Here is a 23,139-nt window from a genome sequence, read left to right on the forward strand (position 1 = left end):
GAAGAAGAAGAAAGGGGACGGGGAGGAGGAGGGGGTGGGAGAGGTGAGAGGGATGAGGGGGAGGGGGAGGGGAGGGGAGGGGGAGGGGAGAGGGGAGAGGGAGGGGAAGGGGAAGGGGAAGGGGGAGGGGAAGGAAGGGGAAGAGGAAGAAGAAGAAGAGGGAGGGGAGGGGGAAGGGGAAGGGAAGGAGAAGGAAAGGGAAGGAAGGGGAAGGGGAAGGGGAGGGGGGGGAAGGGGAAGGGGAAGGGGAAGAAGGGGAAGGGGAAGGAGAAGGAGAAGAAGAAGAAGGAGAAGAAGGAGAAGAAGGAGAAGAAGAGGAGGAGGAGGAGGAGGAGGAGGAGGAGGAGGAGGAAGAAGAAGAAGAAGAAGAAGAAGAAGAAGAAGAAGAAGAAGAAGAAGAAGAAGAAGAAGACAGAACCCCCTAGCTTCTGGTAGTTTCTAATTGGAAAGAGAACAATGACTTATATTCAGTTTGTGATCAGGTACTCATGATAATCAGCCTACCTGTAACTTATAAATGCCACCAATACTGAGTATGACTTGCCAGGCCAGAATACGTAGGGAGCACAGGCAATTTGTTGTCAAGTTGTTCACTGGTAATATATGACATGATGTGTGAGCTCAAGGAGCGATGCAGAGTGTCATATTTTCCACACAGAGAACTGAGGCACAAGCGCCGTTACGACTTGCCCAGAATGACTCAGTTGGTAGGGGAATGACCAGGCTACTGTGAAACCACAGGCTTCCTTAAGCCTGCACGAGCAAGGCTATAATAAAATGAGGGAAACAGGCAGGACAAACAGGCTGGTTACTAATTATAGCTTTGTCAGTAAAGTTTGGACACCCGCAATGGGCTGTCTGTGAGATGGTTCACTCTTTTTTTTTTTTTTTTAGGGGGTTCTGATTTTCTAAATTACTTTTGTGTCCCTCTTAGAGCTGTGTAAAAAAAAATTTTTTTTTATGTAAGCAAAGAGGCTCTTTTTCGGTGGAGGAGAGATTTGCAGAGAGGAGGAATGCGTGGCACTCTCGGGGTGGTTGTGTTGGTTTACCTTTATTTATCTAGGAATGGTGCCTGAAGCAAGAGTCAACATATGACAAATGGTAAGGACCTCAGTTGAAAGGGAAGTTCACATTCACTATTGTCCTCTACTGCCTGGTCTCCAGGTCACTGAGTCTTGGCAAATAAAATAACAAGACTGAGGAGAAAGCTTTTCTGAGACCCATGTTCTTCAGACACTCAGGCAGGATGTGACTGAGGTGAACCTGACATCATGGGGTTTGGTCCCTAAGCTTTCTGCCATAAATCTCCAGTGTACCATGGCAGTATGCTCTTCTTTGTATTTTTCCACGGAAGTGGGAGAAGCCACAGTAGGGCTGTGGCCAATCTATCTGTAACTGAAGGACATAATGTTCAGTTGGCATGTCCCCATATGGTTTACCCCCAGAGGTATCTAAAATAGAAATGTAAGTTTTCAATTAGAAAGAAGAGGAAACATTTGAGAAAAGAAAAAAAACAAAGACATTCTTCAGACTGGCTCACCCTTTGGTGACAGATGAAAGCAACAGACTATTCTCAAAGAAGCCATCCTGGCTTCCCAGACTAACAGTCCATGTTTATGTTTGTTCCTGTTTTGCTTATAAGAGGTTTATGATGCAACAAAAATTATTTTGAGGTTGCACGTGACAGAGATCATTTTTCGTTTTAGGTCTTACAAGAACCCTAAGACGCAGTAGGAAGTGGAGTCTGAGTGTGCGTGTATATTTGCTTCCATTGATCTAAGACAAAAAAGTTGAATAATTTTCCCCCAAATTGTATTTCAGAGCCCTGGTAGCAACTCAAATGGAACCAACATATGCCAGGCTTGTTTTCCCCTGTTTTGATGAGCCAGCTCTAAAGGCAACTTTTAATATTACAATTATCCATTATCCTGGGTATGTGGCTCTTTCCAATATGCCCCAGCTAGGTAAGTAATGCTTCCTGTCGTTGTATAAAGATGACAACATTAGCCTCCATGTCAGCTTCTCTAGGCAGTGTGTCAGGAGCCTTCATCTATTGTAACTGTGGAGGACAGTCACAAGAGACAAGTATTGACCCTTACACTTAGAGAAGATCAATCCCTATTCTTTCCGTATGAGGATCTGGGGACATGATACCGTTTCTACACACTGACAGTCTACCTGCCTATTAACTAGTGCTCCTACTATGGGTCTTATTGATAAGGGGCCGGTGCCTTTGGTCTGAACTGAGATATAGATGAGTTTTATTTACCTTGGGTGATTTTCTTATATTGACTGTATTGGTTTCTTTTTTTTTTTTTTTGTTTTTTGTTTTTTTTTGTTTGTTTGTTTGTTTTGTTTTTCGAGACAGGGTTTCTCTGTATAGCCCGGGCTGTCCTGGAACTCACTCTGTAGACCAGGCTGGCCACGAACTCTGAAATCCACCTGCCTCTGCCTCCCGAGTGCTGGGATTAAAGGCATGCGCCACCACCGCCCGGCGACTGTATTGGTTTCTAACTTTTAAAGATCCAGAGATATTATATAAAAATCTAGCTCTATGTAACTCTCAGACTCAGTTAACGCTGGACTTTCAGCATTTATATGACTTTACTGAATGAAGGCCGAAAAGGGGTAGCTGCTTGCAGACTGTAGCTGAGCCACCATAAATTGCCTCGGGCTTGCTGTTACTATATACTATCCCATAACACGTCAGCCAGCGAGCCCTCACCAATGTCTGACTTTGTGATTTCAGCTTTAGGCTCCAGGACACTGCTGACCCCTCTGAAATCTGATAAAGATGGAATTGCAGTTTCTGAATCATTTTGGACTTAGACAGCCCAAGGTTAAATTCTATGTGAAAAGTGATTCCCACTAGAAAATAGAAGTAGGTGGAAAGAGGTTGTAGATTGAGGATGACAGTTACAACGCTCATGGGTTGGATATTTAGTTAAGCTCTCAACACTCAAGATGCTAATTCCAGCCTAAGATCCTGTCTTTCTGTCCTTCAAACGTACTCTTTATTTATTTAAAAATTATTATAACAATTCTTCTACACATTTATGCTATAAAGTGTGGTGATTTGGTTCATATGTGTGGTAGGTAATGATAATACTGGAGTAGTTATCATTGCAATAGAATCTACATGCCGGGCGGTGGTGGCGCACACCTTTAATCCCAGCACTTGGGAGGCAGAGGCAGGCGGATTTCTGAGTTTGAGGCCAGCCTGTTCTACAGAGTGAGTTCCAGGACAGCCAGGGGTATACAGAGAAACCCTATCTCAAAAGACAAAAGAAAATAGCAAACAAACGAACAAAAAACCTACTTGAAAATAGTTCTGAGGACATGGGAGATGGCCCAGTGAGTAAATGCTTGCCATGCAAGCATGAGAATCTGAGTTTGATTTCTGGCACCCATGTTAAAAAGCCTGGCATGGAGGAGTAATCTTGTTGTTGGGGAGGAAAAGACAGAGGGTTCCCCAAGGGCTTGCTGGACTGGGGAACTCCTGGTTCAGTGAAAGTCCCTGTCTCAAAAGACAAGATGGAGAGCAGTGCTGACCTCTGTAAACATGTGCACGTGCACTCACACACACACACACACACACACACACACACACACACACACATTCAACATGTACATACACAAATGTTTTTGAATAGCATAAGAATTTTTCATATTTTTGTATCATAGTGGGATTATTTCAGGACAGTTAACATTTTTATCTCTTTATTGCTAACTTTGTGTTTGGATCCTGGGATGACGATGGTTCACAGTAACCTGATGGAGTGTTGATGGTTTAGAGAGAGGAAACTCAATCTTCTAGACTACAGGGAATGGCTAGGAAAGAATGGCTTGTTGACAACTGTTTTGGTAAATTATTTCTAGGTTGCATATCATCTAGGCTTACAGAGATTTGGACTAAAATGTCTTCCCAGGTCAGTCTGAAAGAACTGATGTGAATGGGAGCAGATGGACTGTCACTACCTTCCATACCACACCCCGCATGCCAACATACCTCGTTGCATTTGTTGTGTGTGACTTCGACCATGTCAGCAGAACTGAGAGAGGCAAGGAGGTGAGTAGGGAAGACCCTGCAGATAAGGACCAAGACGCTGGCTGGATGTTGTTTAGCTGGTGTACCATATATCTACAACCCACTGTCTTGTCCCACTTCTCCCTGCCAAGTTCTATGGAGATGTGGCTTTGAGTGTTGTAGCATGTACTTGTAATCCCCGAACCTGAGAGATAAAGGGTCATGAATTTGAAGCCAACTTGCACTATATAGTGAGATTCTGTTTCTTCTCTTTTCACTAAGTTAAAAAAATGTGTGTGTGTGCACACGCACACACATGCGCATGTAAGAATAAGACATATTTTTTTCTTATGTAACTTTTTCTATGGAAAGACTGCACCTTATGAACAGTCTTCAAGGCAGATTCTAAGTACTCACTTCCTGTTCCTGCTTTCTTAGACAGCAGGACTGAACAGAGAGGCTGGACTAGCCCTGGGAGACACATTGCATGCTGGGCCAGATTTGAAATGTTTAGCAACCAAGATGGGCCCAAGCCTGACCAATAAAAGTAGACACTAGTTCCAGCCAGGTGCAACTGTTGTCACTGGAGTGGCATGTGCAGGTTCACCGTCATTCCTATTCGAGAGCTAGGCCCTGTGAGTGTCCCACAGCTCTGGATGTATAATACTTCCCCAGAGTCATGTAAAATGAGGTGAGAGTAGGCTTTGTCCTGAAGCTCTTAGTTTCTGTCTAGTTGTATTCTCACGACAGTGTAGTATGATGGTTGCCATGACAGTGTTTCCCATACTTGCTTACTCCCTGTTATGGAGTATGGAGGTAACTAAGGCCAATGGCTATCCCTAGTTCTTTCTGACTTTCTTGGCTTCGCTGGGTGAAAGGTCACACTATGCAGCTAACTAAGCAATCCCTTGGGCTGGCTTGAGATCTTCCAGGCACATACCATTGACATATGGAGACAAGAGAGCTGGTGGTGAGCCAAGCTCATCATGGGAGGAGAAAAAGCCAAAACACTACTCTAGTACTCCTAGCCTAATGAATCACAAATACAGAATTGGATGCAAACAGCAGCTTATCATCATCCTGAGCTGTTGGCTCCTAGCCCTGTTTCTCTTGCTGAATAATTACTAGAAGATCCTTAACACTCACAGATGTAACACTAGCCCAGTACCAAATCATAGCACATATCAGTGAATCTGCGAAGGCATGATCTAGAAGCATGGTTTGAGCCTGGCAAGAAGAAGCAGACATCCTATTTCTCACAGCTAATGAGAGACCCAGGGTGGTCCCTCACACCCACACCAAATAGCCTGTAATCCTCTTCTCAATCAACAATTCTTGTGAAATGATAAAATCAGTTTGTTCCCGAATGTAGAGAATGCCTATTATAACGAATGCCAGTTGCCATAGAGACAAAGAGGAACAAGAGAAAGTCATGCTCTTGGCCAGATAATGACAGTTTGGGTTGAGTTTATCAGGGGAGTGCTGTGCTTGGCCATGGCTGAGCACTACAAAGTGAGTCAATCTATTGTGTATTCTGTGAGGGAAACAAAATGCAAGCTTGGAATAGTGTCCAGCTTATCCTCAAATTACCCGTTCAGTAAGACAGTGTGGTTATACAACACATGAGGATAAACAGAGGATACACTACAGGGATGGAAATGGCTAACTTGGTAGAGTTAGGCAACATGGGTACATGCAAAGTAATACTGTCTGATCTCTAGAAGAACTCCCATGTCCAGTGAGGGCCATCAGAACACAGAGGTGGGCAGATGTGATTTTTAAGGAACTTTACTGCTACATCTAAAATGGTCCTTATTGGCCTGTGTTTCTTGTTCCCTCCTAGGGGATATAGCCCCCCCCACTCCAATATGAAATTTCCATCATTTGTCTTGCTTTGGTCATGCAGAATGGTCCCTTGTGGGAGGAGATAAAACTGGAAGTTTTCTGAACATGGAAGGAATCGTTGATGATGCTATTATCTTGCAAAACACAGATTGTATTGAATCACACATTTTTAAAGATTATTTTTATTACTTTTTATCATTTCATATTTTCATACAATATATTTTAATTATAATCTTTCTCCACTCCCATTTAAAAAAAATATTTCTCGGGCAGCACCATGATCTTGTGGAACAAAACCAACCCTTGGCTGGGTGCAGCCTTTATGGAGGTCTCTGGCCAGTACTGTTTCCACCTGTCCTCAAGCATGGGGAATATCTTTGAAAACCTCTTCAAGGGCCAATTCGGCAAAATAGAAATGCACATTCTCATGGTGGGCCTGGATGCCGCAGGGAAGACAGCAGTTCTATAGGAACTGAAGCTGGGCAGTATTGTGACCACAATTCCTACCGTTGGGTTCACCGTGGAGACAGTTGAGTACGAGAATATCAGCCTCATTGTGTGGGATGCGGGCGGCCAGGACAAGATCCACCACTTTTTCCAGAACACCCAAGGCTTGGTCTTCATAGTAGATGGCAAGGACAGAGAGCATGTGGGAGTGAGGCCTCTGATGATCTCACGAGGATGCTAGCTAGCTAAAGATGAGCTCCAGGATGCCACTGAGTTTGCCAACAAGCAGGAGCTCCCCAATGCCACAAATGCAGCCTAAATCACAGACTGTGTGCCACAGAACTAGGGGCACCTGGGCCACAGGAGGGGACTAGCTGACCAATCAGCTCCGGAACCAGAAGTGAACCAGGCCCCTCCATCCCCCTTACGTCCTCTTCTTTGTCCTCCTCTTTCCTCTCTCATGTGGCGAACTTGCGACTCTGCTGTTCTGAGTGCCAGAAGCTGTCTTTATGGGTTGGTAACAGTGTGTTCATGTACAGATACAGCCTGCAGCCAGACTGTTATTTAATGTAAATAGTTTCTGTTTCCACTGAGGCAGTTTCTGACACTCCTATGCAATATTACTCCCCCTTTTTTAACTGAAAAAAAGAGATTCAACTCACCGTCGTCAGTACTGAGAAGGATTTGAGTTGTAGAGGCACCTGGCCTCCGGGAGCTATTGAGTTGTAGATGGATGTCCATATCCATTTGGTGGTTGGTTTTTAACCCAAACTCAGTGTGTTACAAAAAAAAAAAAAGTTAAAAATTACAAGACAAGAACACTTGAACACACAGAACAGAGACTATGCCTAAAGTAGGTTTTGCAGTTATGGCCTCAATGCTAGTCCTTCAGATCAGCTGTTACCCTGTAAGAACGGCAGAGAAGGTGACAAACAAATAACCCATCCACTGTATGGTCACAGTAGAGCCCTGTGAGTCACCTGTCTTTAGGTCATCTGCGTTCCAAAGCATCGTGCCTGAACTATGTGCTCACATGGTCAGGGAACATACTGATGGTGTGCAAGGCCTTGCCTATACTTGGTGTGTGGCTGTACCAGATGCAGGCTTTGATACCCAGTTTACTCTTTGATGTGTTGGGAGGAGGCCTGGGACTTACCAGCAAAAGTGCATGCAAACTGGGAGGGTCGGTCCAGTCCAGAGCCATGTCCTGGAACACCCCCAACTCCATGTGTGAAGTAGGTTCCTCCCTCAGCCTGCAAGGGTCCGAGCTGCCATTGAAAGACGACTTTTTTCTTTTGCATTTTGAGCTGTTAAGTTTATCTTGGGGAAATCTCAGAACTGGTTTATTTGGCCCTGTGGAGCCTCTTATGGGTTTTTAATACCCAATTAGTAATCAGCTATATTTGTTGTCAGTTTTCATTTCGACAAGCACTGTAGTTATAGCTATTAAAATAAAGTCTGTTAACTATTTTAAAACATTTCTCAGCCATTCGTGTCCCATCTTTTGAGAACTCTCAAATTCTGTGCTCCATTTAAAAATTGAGTTGTTTTCTTGATGTTCAGTTTATTAAGTTCTCTGTGTATTTTAGATACCAGCCCTGTGTCAGATGTATAATTAGCAAATATTTTTCCTATTCTGTAGGCTGCCACTTTACTCAAAAGGAGTGATTATGTTCTTTCCTATCCTGAGGCTTCTGAGCTTCATGAGGTTCCACTGATTAATTGTTGGTCTTAATATCTATGTTACCAGTGTCCTGTTCAGAAATCTGTTCTTGTGCCAATAAGTTCAAGCCTATTCCTTAATTTTTTTTCCAATGAGATTCATGGTATCTTGTCTTATGTTGACATTCTTGATCCATTTGAAATTGAGTTTTGTGCAGGATGATGAATGGGGCCTATTTTCTTTCTTGTACATACAGCTTCCAGATTGACCAGCAATTATAAATTTTCAAAGTAAAAGTTAATGTTACATACTTCTGGGGGGGGAAGTCAGTTAATGCTTTGCCTTCTGGGATATTCTCAGCATGTGTATGAGCTTAAACATTATAAGCATGGTCTTGGCTGCTATTCTTTTACTGTGACAAAACACCACAACCAATAGGAGAACAGCTGGGCATTCACATCTTCATCTGTAAGCAGGAGGCAAAGGCAGAACACTGGGAATGTTGCCAGTCTGTTGAAACATCAAATCCCATCCCATAGTGACACACCTCAACAAGCCGTACCTCCTAACCCTTCCCAAACAGTTCTACCAGTTGGGGACCAAATATTCAAACATATGAGACTGTGGGGGTCAGTCTCCAACCACCACAGGCACATAGCTTCTTCTGAAGGGTGACACTTTTCAAAAACCCAATGTTGCTCTATGTAATTATTGCTTGTTTAACTTAGATACGTGTCTGGGCCCAGAAAGAGGATATTGCAAATGGATATTTAGACTTTGCTGCAAACATCACAGGTCCCGTCTTCTCATTTCTGGAGGATTTGTTTAATATCAGTTACCCGCTTCAAAAAACAGGTGAGGTGTTTAAAGAATCTAAGTGGACTGTATTTCTGTTTTGCAGACCCCAAGTTGAGATTACACTATATGCTGACAAGCCTTCGAGGGAATATTGGAGCCATTTAGATTTTATTTTGGAGTTAGCCTCATGACCATTCGTCATGGTGTTTGATACCTTTCAAAACACAGAGATCTGTTTGTGCTTTCTCTGTCTGGAGCTATGTATCTTGTGGTCAAGACCTTTTGCATGTCAGCTCCCTTGTGGGTGCCTAGTGGCTCCTTCTCTAGATTGGGCTAAAACTCCCATACTTATTGCTTTTCTCTGTGATGGGATGGTTCTGTACAGTGCCAGGCCCTGAATGTTTTCAGCTAGTGAGCTTGCATGACTTATTCCAGTGTCTTCTCGTAAGATTTTAGGTATTGTTTAGCTGTGACTCATTGGCCTAGTACTTGTGGTTCCATCTGTAGATTTCCTCATAAAAATTGGAATCATGTGTGAATATAATATGATCCTTGAGGACTTATGTAAATACTTTCTCTCTCATCGATCTGAATAGTATGTCTGTAAAAGCCTGTGAGCTGCTCAGCTCAGAAATGTGTTCAATGTTGTTTTTCTTCTCTTTAAATTGTGTGTGTCATGTAAATTTATTTTGTTCTTCCAACATGTCTCTGAAATCCTGGGAACACTATCCTCTGCTATACAGGCGGATGGCAGAAGAAAGTGGAGAGAAAATATTTGGGCCATGATGCTCTGCAGAGTCTCTGTGCGCGAGCATTTTAGTTTAGGGGGAATAAAGAGCGAAGGGCTCAGAAGCAGCCTCAGCCAGGTCAGAGACTCCAGTTTGCCTGTCACATAAGGAACTGGAGACAGCAGCCTTGCAAACCAAGTTCCCAGATCTCCCATGCTACAGGTACTTAAGGTAGCTCATTCTTGCCCAGTATTAAAAAAAAAAAAAAAAGACCCACCATCACCATCATCAACAACAACCAAAACCTTGTATGCTCATTAGGTGAGGAGTCCAGAGTCACCTTTGTTCTTGCATGACATCCTGTCCATTCAAGGAGACACTTTATTCTCCCCCCGCCCTGCCCCAGCCCCTTCCTGCCTCCCATCCCTACTTTCCCATGGCGTACTTTACCAGTATCCTTACCAGATAAGTCTTTGTGTGGTGTCACCCTCTAACATGTCCTCCTCCTATGTGACTCCAGAATCCTTGCAGAGAAATAACTGGTCATGTTAGAGCCCTCTTTAAGACCTCCCTGCGCTTCCCATTACCATAAGGATGTAGTCTGAATGCTGCCCATGTCTTTACAATGATGTACCAACCTATGCCAGAGATGAGCAGTTCCCAGCTTGATTGGTGCCCAGCATAGTCTCTGTAATCTCTATCCTCTGGGCTCTTCACACCTTGTGCAATTCTCACTACTTGGAATATCTTTAACTTTACTGGATGATTCTGCCTTTCCTGCTTGTCAACTCAGACAAAAGAGGATTGATGAATCATATGGAGAAGAGAGATGTAGTAACACAATAGAATACTATACAGCAATGAAATGAAACACCTTTTCTAAAGTTTAAAATGCAAATGTGACTTTATATGATGAAACAAAATAGAATAAATAATATATTCAAAACAGGGGAATCGTAGATACAAAATGTGATGGAAAACAGTGCATAAAGTTGAAACCCTTCCCAGCCAGTTCTTAAGGGTTAAGTGTTAGACCCAAGGTTACTTCTTTTGTTATTTTGAAATAGTTAAATGTTTGTATAAAATAGTGCAGTATCATGTGGGAATCAATGATGATAATTTGTTTCTTAAAACCCCAACCACTTTGCTTAATTAAATTGTACCCATTTGAAGTTTTAAAATGTTTTTAAAATAGTCAAATAGTCATTAGAATGGGGCTAGCAAGATGGTTCGGTGGATAAACTTCTTGTTACTTAGCCTGACAGCCCAAGTTCAGCTTCTAGGATCCACAGAGCAGGAGAGGACTGACTCCCATGGAGAGAGAGAGAGAGAAGCATGCACAGAGAGAGACACAGACGCGCAAGCACACACACATTTAAAAAGATATAACTTCAAGAAAATTTAAAATTAGGCATTAGTATCTGTAAGAAATGGTTTCTTACAGCTCTCAGGGCCAGATTCCAAGTGTTCATAAAATCCATCTTTTGGTAGTGGGTTCCCCGAGATAGTAAGCAGGGTCAGTTAGCAGAGGAAGTCTTGGGTCAGCAAAGGGAATCAAAGGAGTGTATGAGTTTGCAGTGGGGTGGGTGTGGGGAGGAGCAGCTTAGCGGGAGGAGCAACGCCACCTGAGGCTAAGTCCGACCCATGTTCTGAGGCACGTGTCTCATGGAGCCTTGAGAGAACCAGGGCACAGTAGTGGGGCCACTCTTCATGGATTTAGCTCATTTTGTCTTCTTATTGTTGACCTTTGAGAACTTTCTAGCTGAGTCTGTTATTAGAAGTATGTGATCTTTGTATGACTTTCATATAGCCATAATAACCTATTTTATGATTTCTACCGTCAGTGTTAGGTTTTTAAAAATGGTTTCCTCTTTACTCAGGTTACACATTTTCTCTTTATTTTTCAGTAACCTCATGGCTTTACCTGGACAGGATGATTTAATTTTTTTTTCCTACTTAAATCCACTTAGATCTAATTGCCTTGCCTGCCTTTTACAATGGTGCAATGGAAAACTGGGGACTGTTGGTATTTGACGAAGCATCCTTGCTCCTGGAACCAGAGGATGAGCTGACAGGCAAAAGAGCCACGATCTTGGGCATGATCTCCCATGAGGTTGGGCACCAGGTGTGTGGTGAAATATTCTTATTTCACAGGGAGGTATTTTCCAGCTGTTTCCCTCAAAGCAGCAAAACCCAGAAACACCAGCCACATACCAAATGTGGGTGAGTAGGGGAGCATCTCTTGAAATGTATAAGTGTGCATAAAACAAGGGTCTGTGTGGTGTCGGTCCAGCTGAGTCTGAGCCGTTGAGGTGTCGAGAACCTGTTTAATTTTATTCTGGGAAGAGGTTTGATGGATTCGTGTTAGTGAGGAGCACATGAGGGCTCCAGCTGCACCCACAAAAGCTGTAACCAGGGCACATTATCATCTCTGTGTGCTTCGTCTTATGACGGTAAAAGTCTAGGCATTTGACTTGATGAAGAGTCTCGCACCTACATTTTAGTCTCTGTTCCATTAACCTAAATGTGCCAAGCAAGAAATAACCTTACGTGCAACAGTGATATTTTCTTTCATCTGTGTGACTCCACAGGTTTTAGAAAGGACAAAATAACACCCTGGTTACACAGTCCACCCACTCCCATGTGTTTGGATCAGTTACCCCAGGTGTCGTCTCTTATTGTTACCCAAGTGACATCTTTAAAAACACAAGGTGCTAACAACTGCTGTAAGAATTTAGTTAGATGCCAGGACATGGATTTATTGGTTTGGGGAGTTGTATTTTTCTTTCCAAAGACATCTATGCATATTCTTGCCCAGTTTATCAAGAATAAAGTATTGCAGCTGCAACACATCACAGAGCATACCCTTGCCTGCGTGATTTATACGCGGTACGTCTCAAATGGCAATCTAAAGCACAGCATCTGCTTACAGCAAAGTCGTGGTTAAAGCCCAAGGTGCGTAAATAGCAGGGGTGAGAGCCTAGCGTCACGTCTGCTTCATTGACCTAAGCACAGCTCGTGGGCAAGGCCAGCAGTTTATGTGTTCAGCTCGCCAACCTTGTGTTTAAATGGCAGTTTGAAAGCAAACACTGCTTCCAGTTACCAGAGGTGAGGCAGTCATTTCTGAGAAATGAATAGCTACACGTGTACATGTCACTGGCCTCGCGCCTCCTTAATATGTATTTGCCATAAACATAACTTAAATTTCAGAAATATCTTCTTCTCTCTCACATCTCCAAAAGTGGTTTGGAAACCTGGTGACCATGAGTTGGTGGAACAATATCTGGCTGAATGAGGGCTTTGCATCTTACTTTGAACGTGAGCTAACTAACTACTTCTATCCGAAAGTTCCAATGGTGAGTAATTTAAACATTTTCCCTTAGTTATAAAAATAACACATAGTCATTTTTGAAATCTTTTTAATAAGACACAGACAAATCTAACAACTACTAAATTACTAAAACTCTCATCAAAGGTGAGTCATATTGCCTTTTATGCTTTTTTTCTTACAAGCTTCTTACTTACTATTTTTGTTTAATTGAGATTTATACCAAAACTACTTTTGACTTTAAAATTGGTATTTATTTTCTTTATTTATATATTATTGTGTGTGGCAGGCTGCATATACCTGGGAGGATAGGAAGTGGGAGTCCATTCTCTCCTTCCAACCTGTGGGTATGAGGGATCAAACTCAGGTCATTAGCCTTGTGGGCAAGTGTCATTTACCTGCTGAACCATATTGTCAACTATGTAGGGGAATTTCTAGTGCTGATGCGTCAGGTGGCTTGTGTGTCAGGTGGCTTGTGTGTCAGGTGGCTTGTGTGTCAGGTGGCTTGTGTGTCAGGTGGCTGGTGTGTCAGGCGGCTTGTGTGTCAGGCGGATTGTGTGTCAGGTGGCTTGTGTGTCAGGTGGCTTGTGTGTCAGGTGGCCGGTATGTCAGGTGGCTTGTGTGTCAGGTGGTTGGTATGGTAGGTGGCTTGTGTGGCAGGTGGCTGGTGTGGCAGGTGGCTGGTGTGGCAGGTGGCTGGTGTTTCAGGTGGCAGGTGGCTGGTGTGGTAGGTGGCTGGTGTGGCAGGTGGCTGGTGTGGCAGGTGGCTGGTGTGGCGGGTGGCTGGTGTGGCAGGTGGCTGGTGTTTCAGGTGGCAGGTGGCTGGTGTGGCAGGTGGCCAGTGTGGCATGTAGCTCTTATAGCAAGCGGCTGGTGTGACATGTGGGTTAGAAGGTAAAGGCACGTGCTGTGTGAGCCTGACAACCTGCTTTTGATTTCCAGAAGCCACCATAAAGGTGGAAGGAAAGACCCATCTCTATACTCCCACACTCACCATGCCTAACAGAATAATTTTTAAAAGTTTCTAATGTGTCTTCATTTCATATGACACCGAGGACACTTCTATATATCAATAAATCCACTTGGAATTTTCCTGTGCTTGTGAGTCCACAGTGTCTGGGAAGTGCTGAGGTAGAGCAGCCACTTAACACTGAGTCCACACCACCCCTCTGCCCTTTCCTCATGACCTGGGTTACGCTCCCTCCCTAGTCCATCACTCCTTCCTTCCCAGAGCATCACAGGTCCTGTTGTGCTGGAAGGGAGTTTGGATGTCATTCTATAGACCAGGAGAATGGAGGGTCAAGAGCTTCAGTGACTTCCCTAAGATCATTTCCTAACTGAGACACAGTTGGCTTTAAAATCTCATTGTCGAATCATTTTTAAATAGGTTGAGCATTCATTAGATCCAAAGAAGCTGACATTTAGATCCAATTAAACAATATGTTTTTTTTTAATGTCATTGCAGTTGAGTTCTGAAGTGTTAGGAAGACAAAGACCAAAAAAAGGGCTGTTCCTCAGCACTTACAAAGGTCCTGGATCTACGAAAAGATAGAAAAAGTCTGAGACCTGAAAGTCAATGTCGGTGTACCTATTATCTAGCTTAGGATATTATCTATTATTATCTAGATTCTCTAGAGTGGGTTAATTAAAGTGGAACGATCCACCTTAACTATGTGCAATGCCATGGCCTAGGGGCCCTATTGAATTAAGCAGAGAAAGTAAACTGAACACGAACGTCTTTTGCTCTCTGCTTCCCGTCTGTACAGGAAATGCCAGCTGTCTCAGCCACGATGAACTACACTCTGGAACCACACACCAAAGCAAACACTTTCTTACCTTGCTTTTGGCAGTATAGTTTTTTACCATAACAAGACAAATAGCTATAAATATGAACCCAATTAATGGTGTTGCTAAGCTTAAGCTAGGAGTACGAAGGAGTTGATTGGAAGGTTTAACAGGAGAAGTAGAGAAGAATTTGAGTGTTTACCTAATAGTGATGTAGTGTGTGACATGAGACAGTCAACTTGGAATTCCAAGCAGTCAGGATTTTAGGCTTCATGTGGCTGCCAGGGGCTGGTCTGTCACCAGAGTGCAGAAGACTACTCAGTACAATGTCTTTCGTAATCTCTGCTGGGGTTTTTTCCCATCCAAGATTCCTCCTTGGCTGTAAATTAGTTTTCTTTCTAGCTTCACATCAGAGAGAAATCGTTCTTGTCATGTGCCTGAGGGAAAACTGGTGTCTTGGAGAGTCCTATAGCTCTCAGTACGGTATAATGAACCGCTGTCTCAGAACACATGAACTGCGAACATTTGTATCTAGTCTGTGGATTTCTTTCCGGTTGTAAGTTTTTATGTCCACATCCATGCCAACTTATAAACCTAGTGTGCATTTTTTGTGAATATACACAGAAAATGCAAATCAATTTTCAGGAGCCACTGATTCAACTGCCAATACAGTCTAGTGGATTGGCTCTACATGGAGATGATGCTGGGAACCTACCTTCATGAGAAATAATCTGGCTCTTAGGGATCTCACTCTGTTGTAATTAACTTCTTAAAATTCAGAATAAAAGACAGAGAACAGGAAGGAAGATGGTCTATAGTTTTGTTACTCAAGGAATTCTGACGTTTGAGGAATATTGTAGTTCAGACATTTCCCTGTTTCGATGTGAGTTTTACAAGCTATCTCAGGAATGCTGGATTTTGTATTTCTGTAACCCTTGGAAGTTAATGTGGCTCAATCTTTTCCTTTATAGAATATGATCTTTTATTTAACGGTTTTACATGGTATCCTCAAAGAAGATCATGCCCTGGAGTCTAGAGCTGTGTCCACTCCAGTGGGAAATTTCACAGAAACAAGAGAAATAAAGAGACTCTTTGACATGTTTACTTATGAGAAGGTATAAGCACATTCTTGTTTTCTTCTGTTCTCATTCAGAGAGTTGTGTAGAACAGGTTCCAGGAACTATAAAGTGCTACATACTTAAAACTATGGATTAAAGTAACTTTAATTTTATTGATTAATAGATATCAGAAAATGCCTTAAAGTCAGAGTTCACTTAGCAAATATTATTAACGAGGTTACCTTAGATATTGGGTACTCTACCAACTCAGCCATCTCCCCAGATCCAAACTTTTGTTTTGTAGAATTTTATTCTTACACTCAATACCATAATTTAAGTTTCTGTGTACCCCAACTCTTTACATACAGAACATTTGGTCACTCTCTACTTGCTACTTAGTGACAGTCTATTATTTTATTAGCATAGCTAGGGCTAATTGGAACAGGAAATTCAAGGACAAATTGCAATCAGAAGCCTAGCATGCAACAGTCTTTATAAAAATAGAGTGTGTCCGTGTGTAAACACTGAATTTTGTTCAGCTCACGACAGCTATGTGTATCCTAGGGAGCGTGTATGCCCTGGATGCTTGCCAGTTTCCTGAGCCAGCACTTGTTTATCAATGCCCTTAAGGTGAGTTGCTAAGAGAATGACCAGAGTAGCATCAGACATAAATCGAGTGGACATGTTACTGCTTTAACCTCAGTTCCTCTGCTTTCACAGTCTTATTTGGAGACGTTCTCTTACTCAAATGCTGAGCAAGATGATCTATGGAGACATATTCAGATGGTAATTGTCCTTCTTTAAGATACTTTCTTGCTGAGTAATTTTGTCTGATACAGTCCGGGGTGGGGGGAGCTGTAAGTGAATGACTGGACCACAGGAACATGAATTTTCTCTATTTATAAAAACACATTGAGGTATAAGGTGTTTCTTTAGTCTTCTTTGTACTTCTATGCCCTAAGCAGAGGGTGGCGATTATGCTCATAAACATGTGCTTAATGAATAAATGGATGACTGAGTAAAGAACCATTCATATTGTCAGTGCTCTGTGTTTGTTGTCCCGTATTTATATATTCAACCAATCCCAGATGAGAAGTAGAAAATGTTCTGTTCGTACTAAACATATATAGTCTTTTCTGGGGCCATTATTCCTCAAACAATACAATGTAATAAATGTATGTTCTCATACCATTTGCAATGTAATATGTATTACGAGTCATCTGTAGATGATTTGCAATTCATGTACAGTTTGTTTTTTTCGAGACAGCGTTTCTCTGTATAGCCCTGGTGTACACGACTTACATAGTACACACTAATCTATTTTATATAAGAGGCATCAGCATCCGTGGATTCTATACCCATGGGTGTGCTGAAAAAAAAATCCCCTCTCAGATACCAGAGGAAAGCTCTGTAGCGATAAACAGTTCTGGATAGCAAACACTGGGCATTAGTACATTTATCAGGAAGAGGCGGAGTATTTCTTATCTTTGGGGAAGACTGCTGCTTCACTAGGTTTTGCTGATAAACCACGTCTGTTTTGTGATGATTTTTTTTTTAACTAGGCCGTAGATGAGCAGAGTATAATTCATTTGCCAGCAACGGTAAAAAGCATAATGGACAGCTGGACACACCAAGGTGGCTTTCCTGTCATCACGTTAGATGCGTCTACGGGAGTCGTTAAACAAGAGCCGTTTTATTTTGAAAAGGGTGAAAATCAGACTCATCTACGCCACAAGTAGGTCATTTCGTTCTTCTGTCATCACTGGGCTTGGGGGTGGGCAATGGTGGGGTGGAAAGCAGTCAGCAGTGAGGGTGTCCATCACTTGCTGGGCACATGCCCTCCTCCTGGGTGACTCCCTCGAGGCATGGCAACTGCATGCTAGGGACCGCCATGTGCCCCTGCCTTGGGACGTAGTGTCACCTGAGTGACCTGAGAATTGGAATTCTTTGTGTTCCACATTGCCCGTCAGACATAATGAAGTACTCAAGATTCTGGGTGAGAGGCAAGAAGATGACGTCACAGTGGTACCAGCTCCCAAGGATGGAGCTGTACATATGTGCACACATTGTGTGGTGCACATGCGCATTTGTATACTTACAGCCATACCTGTAACTTTAAAATGATGGCCTTTGGGTCTGTTTCAAATACTGGCTTCCACAAAAGTCAAACTGTATGTGGGTCTTATTGAAGTCCTCTGAGCTCCAGTTACACTGTCTGTAACACAGCCCAGGGAAATGTTGCGAAGCTGCCGCCATGAGTGGTAGGTACCACTGCTGGCCACCTTCTCCCCCCTCCCTCCTTCTGTTCCTCTCCCTCATTTATTAACATGCCACCATTTGAGATAATTTTGACTCTTACCTCTCATTGTGGTAGATATCAGCATGAATAATGATTTTCAAATACTACAATAAATTTCAAGGGGTTGACAAGATGGCCCAGTGGGTTTGCCCCCAAGCTTGGCGACATGAATTTGATTCCTAAAATCCATGTTAAAGGTAGAAAGAGGGAAGAACTAACTCTACAAAGTTGTCCTCTGACCATGCTGTCTGTGTACTGGTTCCCACATTCTGCACACACACACACACATGCACACACACACACTCACACACACACTAAACAATAGCAATAATAAATCAAATAGTCCTACTCTTCCTTCAAACCCACCAGGGATAGAAACCTAAGCCACTGTAGCATTCTAAGACTTTGAGAAGTGAGCAGTCAGTCTTATGTATGCAGATGAGTGCTGACTTATAGCTAACGGGGAGATGCCAGATGGGAGAACTAGAAGAAATAGCAAATACAATTGCCTGAACTGTATGTCTTTTTGTTGTTGTTGTTAAGATTTTATTTATTTATTTTATGTATATGAGTACACTGTACCTGTCTTCAGACACACCAGATGAAGGCATTGAATCCCATTACAGATGGTTGTCAGCCATCATGTGGTTGCTAGGAATTGAACTCAGAACTTCTGGAAGAGCAGTTAGTGCTCTTAACCACTGAGTCATCTCTCCAGCCCCTGTGTGTCTTTCCTAAAGACTAATGCAGGCCTTATAGTCAGCTGATTCATCCAGTTCACGTTCACCCTTGTGGGAGGAAAAGGTAGACAGATGTTCAGTAAATACTAATGTGGCTGGCCTGTGAATGCATTTCAGGCGGAAAATTCAAGGCTGAGAAGTATTTTAAAATGTTGGCAAGCTTTTCCTTTTTTAATTACCCTTCACCTCTCTGGACAGGGACAAATTTGGGTCTTCCTGAAGCATTTGAATTCTTCAGAGTGAGGTTGGGTGGCTGTAATTTAGTAAAATCAGTCCTTTATTGCTTCAGTCAGAAGGAAGTTCCAGCAACTGCCTATGCTCTTAAGAAGTCAGCCCATAAGATACATCAAGAGGGAGGCGTATGAGTAAAGAGTCAAAGCAAGGTGGGCTATCGGAAACCGCAGCAAGTAACGCCAACAGCAAAGCCCCGAGTGCCCACTGGGGTTGATCGTCGACTTGGAGGGTTATTTCAGCGTGTCTTTAATTCTTGTGCATGAAAATAGCTAATTCTTTTCTATTCTTCTATTGAAAATAGTACATGGATTGTCCCTATTTCTTGGATGAAAAATGGAATCATACAACCTTTAGTCTGGCTAGATAACAGGAGCAGTAAGTAAATATGCACATTTTTATTTACAAGTGAATATATTATATGCATGTATATCTTCATATGCACTTATAAAGAGATAGACATCTTGTTAAAATGTTGAATTTTTGAAAACCTGATTGTTGAATACAGAGCTCTAAAGATGCACTTCAAATTAATTAAAAGTCATTATTCATAAAATTTAGTTATTTGGCAGACCAATATATACTTAAGAACTATCATACCTTTTTTATTGGCTTATTGTTTAGAAGTGTGAATGTGTTATATATATAAAAAAAATACTGGAATCTTTTTAAGAACATTTCATTTGCTTTTTGGTAGTGATGTTTCCTGGAATGAAACTTTCAGATTCTGACAGTGACTGGGTGATTTTAAACCTCAATGTGACTGGATATTACAGGGTTAATTATGACGAGTTAGGCTGGAAGAAGTTAAATCAACAACTTGAGAAGGATCCTAAGGTATGAGCTGGACGTGGTGTTTTGTTCAAGTGTCAACTCTCATCATCTGGAGGATGTGCTTTCTGATGGGAAGCCTCCATCCCATCAGCCCCTTCTCTGTCACCCGTGACGGAGACGGTTTTACTCTCATTCTTAGGAAGGGTTGATTTTGGTTGAATGTGTATCTCTGAACATACTTTTTGATTTTCAAAACTAAGTTTATCCTTTGAAATGAGAATCAGGATACATTTTCCTAAGTTACTTTAATGTTCGGTTCCATTTTTCACATTGCAATGAAAGTATTCTTGAATTCCTCATATGCGTTAGAAACAGTGCGGGTAAAGATGTGCCTAGAGTCTCTAAGCTCGCAATAGGTACATACAATGTGCTAAAAGTTATGGATGTTTTTACTCCTTAAAAAATATTCTTCTCACTCAGAGAGATGGATCTAATGCATAAGACATCAGGAGCCTGCTGTCACTTTTCATTGTTTTTAAAAACTTATAGATGATGATGACGTTTCTGACTGGTGGGATGTTGGCCAGGTCACATCGGTCAGACTCTAGCTGATTGACGTCATCAAATCCATGAGTGGAGAGGGATGCTGGGTTAGGAGTCTACATGACTCGGTGAGGAACCTTGGGCAGCTCCCTTGGCAGGAGTAAAATCTGTCCTGCGCTTCTCTGTTGGAGACACAGCAGCCTTCCCAGCTGAAGAGAATGTACGTCACACTGGCTCAGAGTTTGGGCTGTGGTTCAGGAGACTTCAGCTTACATGTTTGCTCATCACTTGCTTAAAGTGTGATCACAGGCTGGCATTTGACTACTATTACTATTTCCTCATCTATAGAATGGTTGTAATATGCTAATCTTACTTTGAGACTTAAGTCTAAACTTAAAGTGTCCCCGTGAAGACAAGGTAAGGTAATGTCTTATGTTTAATGGGGGCCAGACACAGGCACTCAGAATATGTTGATTAACTTAAGAAAATATTCTTGAGATTCTTAATAAAGCAATAAAAACCACTTACAATATTTCCTCCTAAAACCGCTTTCAGACTAACTAAATTCTTAGTAGCTTCCAATGGTACTATATACCACAAAGGTATGAGTTATTCCCTAACATCATTGTAGGTTGATTTATTGAAACACCTAACTAATCTATTTCAGCAGAGCAGTTGGTGAGAAAATAAAGCAAACTGTGTACGATTCAAATGTATGTAGAAAATGTCAGCGTTCTAACTGCCTCAATGAAATGAGACAATTAGCTAAGGGAGAATTAGAATTGTTGTACTCCAGTGCTTGGGATGCTGGGAAGAGAACTTCCCTTGGAGCAAATACATGAAGGTGCTGGTAGCTGTGGCAGGGATGACAAGAGGCTTTGGGTTCCTTGGAGGGCCTAAGACGATATCAAAGTTTACAAGCTATCAATGTTGAGATGATCAGACAGAGGCCTGTAGACTTCACCTGGCTTTTGCTTCTCCAGGAATATGGGGTCACATTAGTGAAATCTTGAGAGTCTTGAGAGAACAGATTCCGTTTAAAATAATCTTAGTAAGTAATGATATTAATAATAAATATTATAAAAAGAGTGCTAAATAAAATTTATTTCCTCCCTGCTATGCCAAAATTTTCCTGAAAAATCAGTAAGACATCATAATACCATTCAGGATATACATTCCCCTTTGGAGAAGCTTTTTTTGTTTTGTTTTTGTTGTTGTTGTTGTTGTGGTTGTGGTTGTGGTTTTTCAAGACAGAGTTTCTCTGTGTAGCCCTGGCTGTCCTGGAACTAACTGTAGACCAGGCTGGCCTCAAACTCAGAAATCCTCCTGCCTCTGCCTCCAAAGTGCTGGGACTAAAGGCGTGCACCACCACTGCCAGGCTTGGAGAAGCTTTTAAACCTCAGTTGTGAACTTTGTTTTTTTTAACATGGTTTGTTTTAGGGGAGTATCTTGGTAAACTGTCTGCCATGTTTAAGCATTATAATTGATATCAGAAGGATCTCTTAACAAAAGCACACATTATGGATGGTTCTTAGTAGCCACTAATTCTCTACTTATGAGACAATTTCTTAGGAAGGGATTTCTAGGCTTGAACGGTCTTGAAGTTGCTCTATTGATAATATCTTCCTCTTTCCTTGAGCATGTTTGGGTTTCTTTCTGCAGGCCATTCCTGCCATTAACAGGCTGCAGCTGGTGAGCGATGCTTTCGCCTTGTCTAAGTAAGTGCCTTTTCTACTCTCACTCTTAAAGGGGCTGTCTTGAAAACTTTATAAAAGTCACAGCCCTGTGACTATGAAATTGGGTTTTTTTTTTTGTTGTTTTTTTTGTTTTGTTTTTTATTGGTTTTTCGAGACAGGGTTTCTCTGTGTAGTCCCGGCTGTCCTGGAACTCACTCTGTAGACCAGGCTGGCCTCGAACTCAGAAATCCTCCTGCCTCTGCCTCCCAAGTGCTGGGATTAAAGGCATGAACCACCACTGCCCAGCATGAAATTGGTTCTTTACTATATCGAGGCCTTATCTGATTAAGATTAGGATCAAAAGTGGGCCATGATTGTTCAAACCTGTAACTCAGTTCTTGGGAGTCTGATGCAGGAGGATTGCTGTGAGCAAAACACAAATTAAAAGAAACAAACAAACAAAAAAAACCCAACAAGATTATTGACAAATTTTATGCTTTTAGAGAAATTTTATAGCATAAATTGTTGTTGGATAAAAATAAACTAAAAACTGAGATTTTGAAGTTATTCGAAGGTGAAGGCTGATGGCTATAATAGTAAAGATATTTGGGTTACATTTTTATATACTGCAGAATTATAAATTTTATTCATATGTACTAGATTAGTATAAAACATGCCACTAAAACTAGAAATATTATTATATGTTCAGGATTTAAGTTTTCAGGCAATAAAATTAAAGAATATAGATACATATTTGTTTATATATACAAGTATAGATATATACATTATTATATACATGTAATATATATATGTATATGTATGTATGTATATATGTATATATATACACACACACACATATATAATTTCCTAGTGTGCCCTCTTTAATGCCTGTCATATGTGTTGAGTATTTGTCATTTCTTTACTGATTGTCTCCTCTGACACCTGTTGCTCAGTGCTTGGCTGAAACACCTCTTTAGAGTCACTATGGCTTGGATACAGCTGGACATATCCTCCAAGATCTATCCTTTTAGCTTCTTGACAGTTTGACACAAACACTTGGTTTTCTGGCTTCTTCCTGTCACTGTGAGCATTCTTAAGCACCATCACGTTTGCGTTTTCTTCCTTCCTTTGTGTGACTCATTCCATCTTATAGTTAAGTGATTGTTGGAGGTACAAGGCTCAATAAGATGACAAGAA

At 41.8% G+C, this 23,139-nt stretch overlaps 1 protein-coding gene across 1 annotated transcript in view; it reads left to right on the forward strand.

The window, feature by feature from the left end:
• Lvrn (laeverin) overlaps positions 1 to 23,139 on the forward strand; it is a 53,035-nt gene that overhangs the window by 12,661 nt on the left and 17,235 nt on the right. Inside the window, exons 2-13 of the mRNA XM_028777223.1 lie at positions 1,822 to 1,964; positions 3,930 to 4,069; positions 8,711 to 8,837; positions 11,479 to 11,633; positions 12,751 to 12,864; positions 15,593 to 15,736; positions 16,244 to 16,309; positions 16,400 to 16,465; positions 17,242 to 17,414; positions 19,254 to 19,327; positions 19,647 to 19,786; positions 21,929 to 21,984. Of these exons, the coding sequence (XP_028633056.1) occupies positions 1,822 to 1,964; positions 3,930 to 4,069; positions 8,711 to 8,837; positions 11,479 to 11,633; positions 12,751 to 12,864; positions 15,593 to 15,736; positions 16,244 to 16,309; positions 16,400 to 16,465; positions 17,242 to 17,414; positions 19,254 to 19,327; positions 19,647 to 19,786; positions 21,929 to 21,984 (1,398 nt within the window). The remainder of the gene's footprint in view (positions 1 to 1,821; positions 1,965 to 3,929; positions 4,070 to 8,710; positions 8,838 to 11,478; positions 11,634 to 12,750; positions 12,865 to 15,592; positions 15,737 to 16,243; positions 16,310 to 16,399; positions 16,466 to 17,241; positions 17,415 to 19,253; positions 19,328 to 19,646; positions 19,787 to 21,928; positions 21,985 to 23,139) is intronic.

The sequence above is a fragment of the Grammomys surdaster genome, unplaced genomic scaffold, assembly GCF_004785775.1.
Source record: "Grammomys surdaster isolate TR1022 unplaced genomic scaffold, NIH_TR_1.0 278, whole genome shotgun sequence".
NCBI lineage: Eukaryota > Metazoa > Chordata > Mammalia > Rodentia > Muridae > Grammomys > Grammomys surdaster.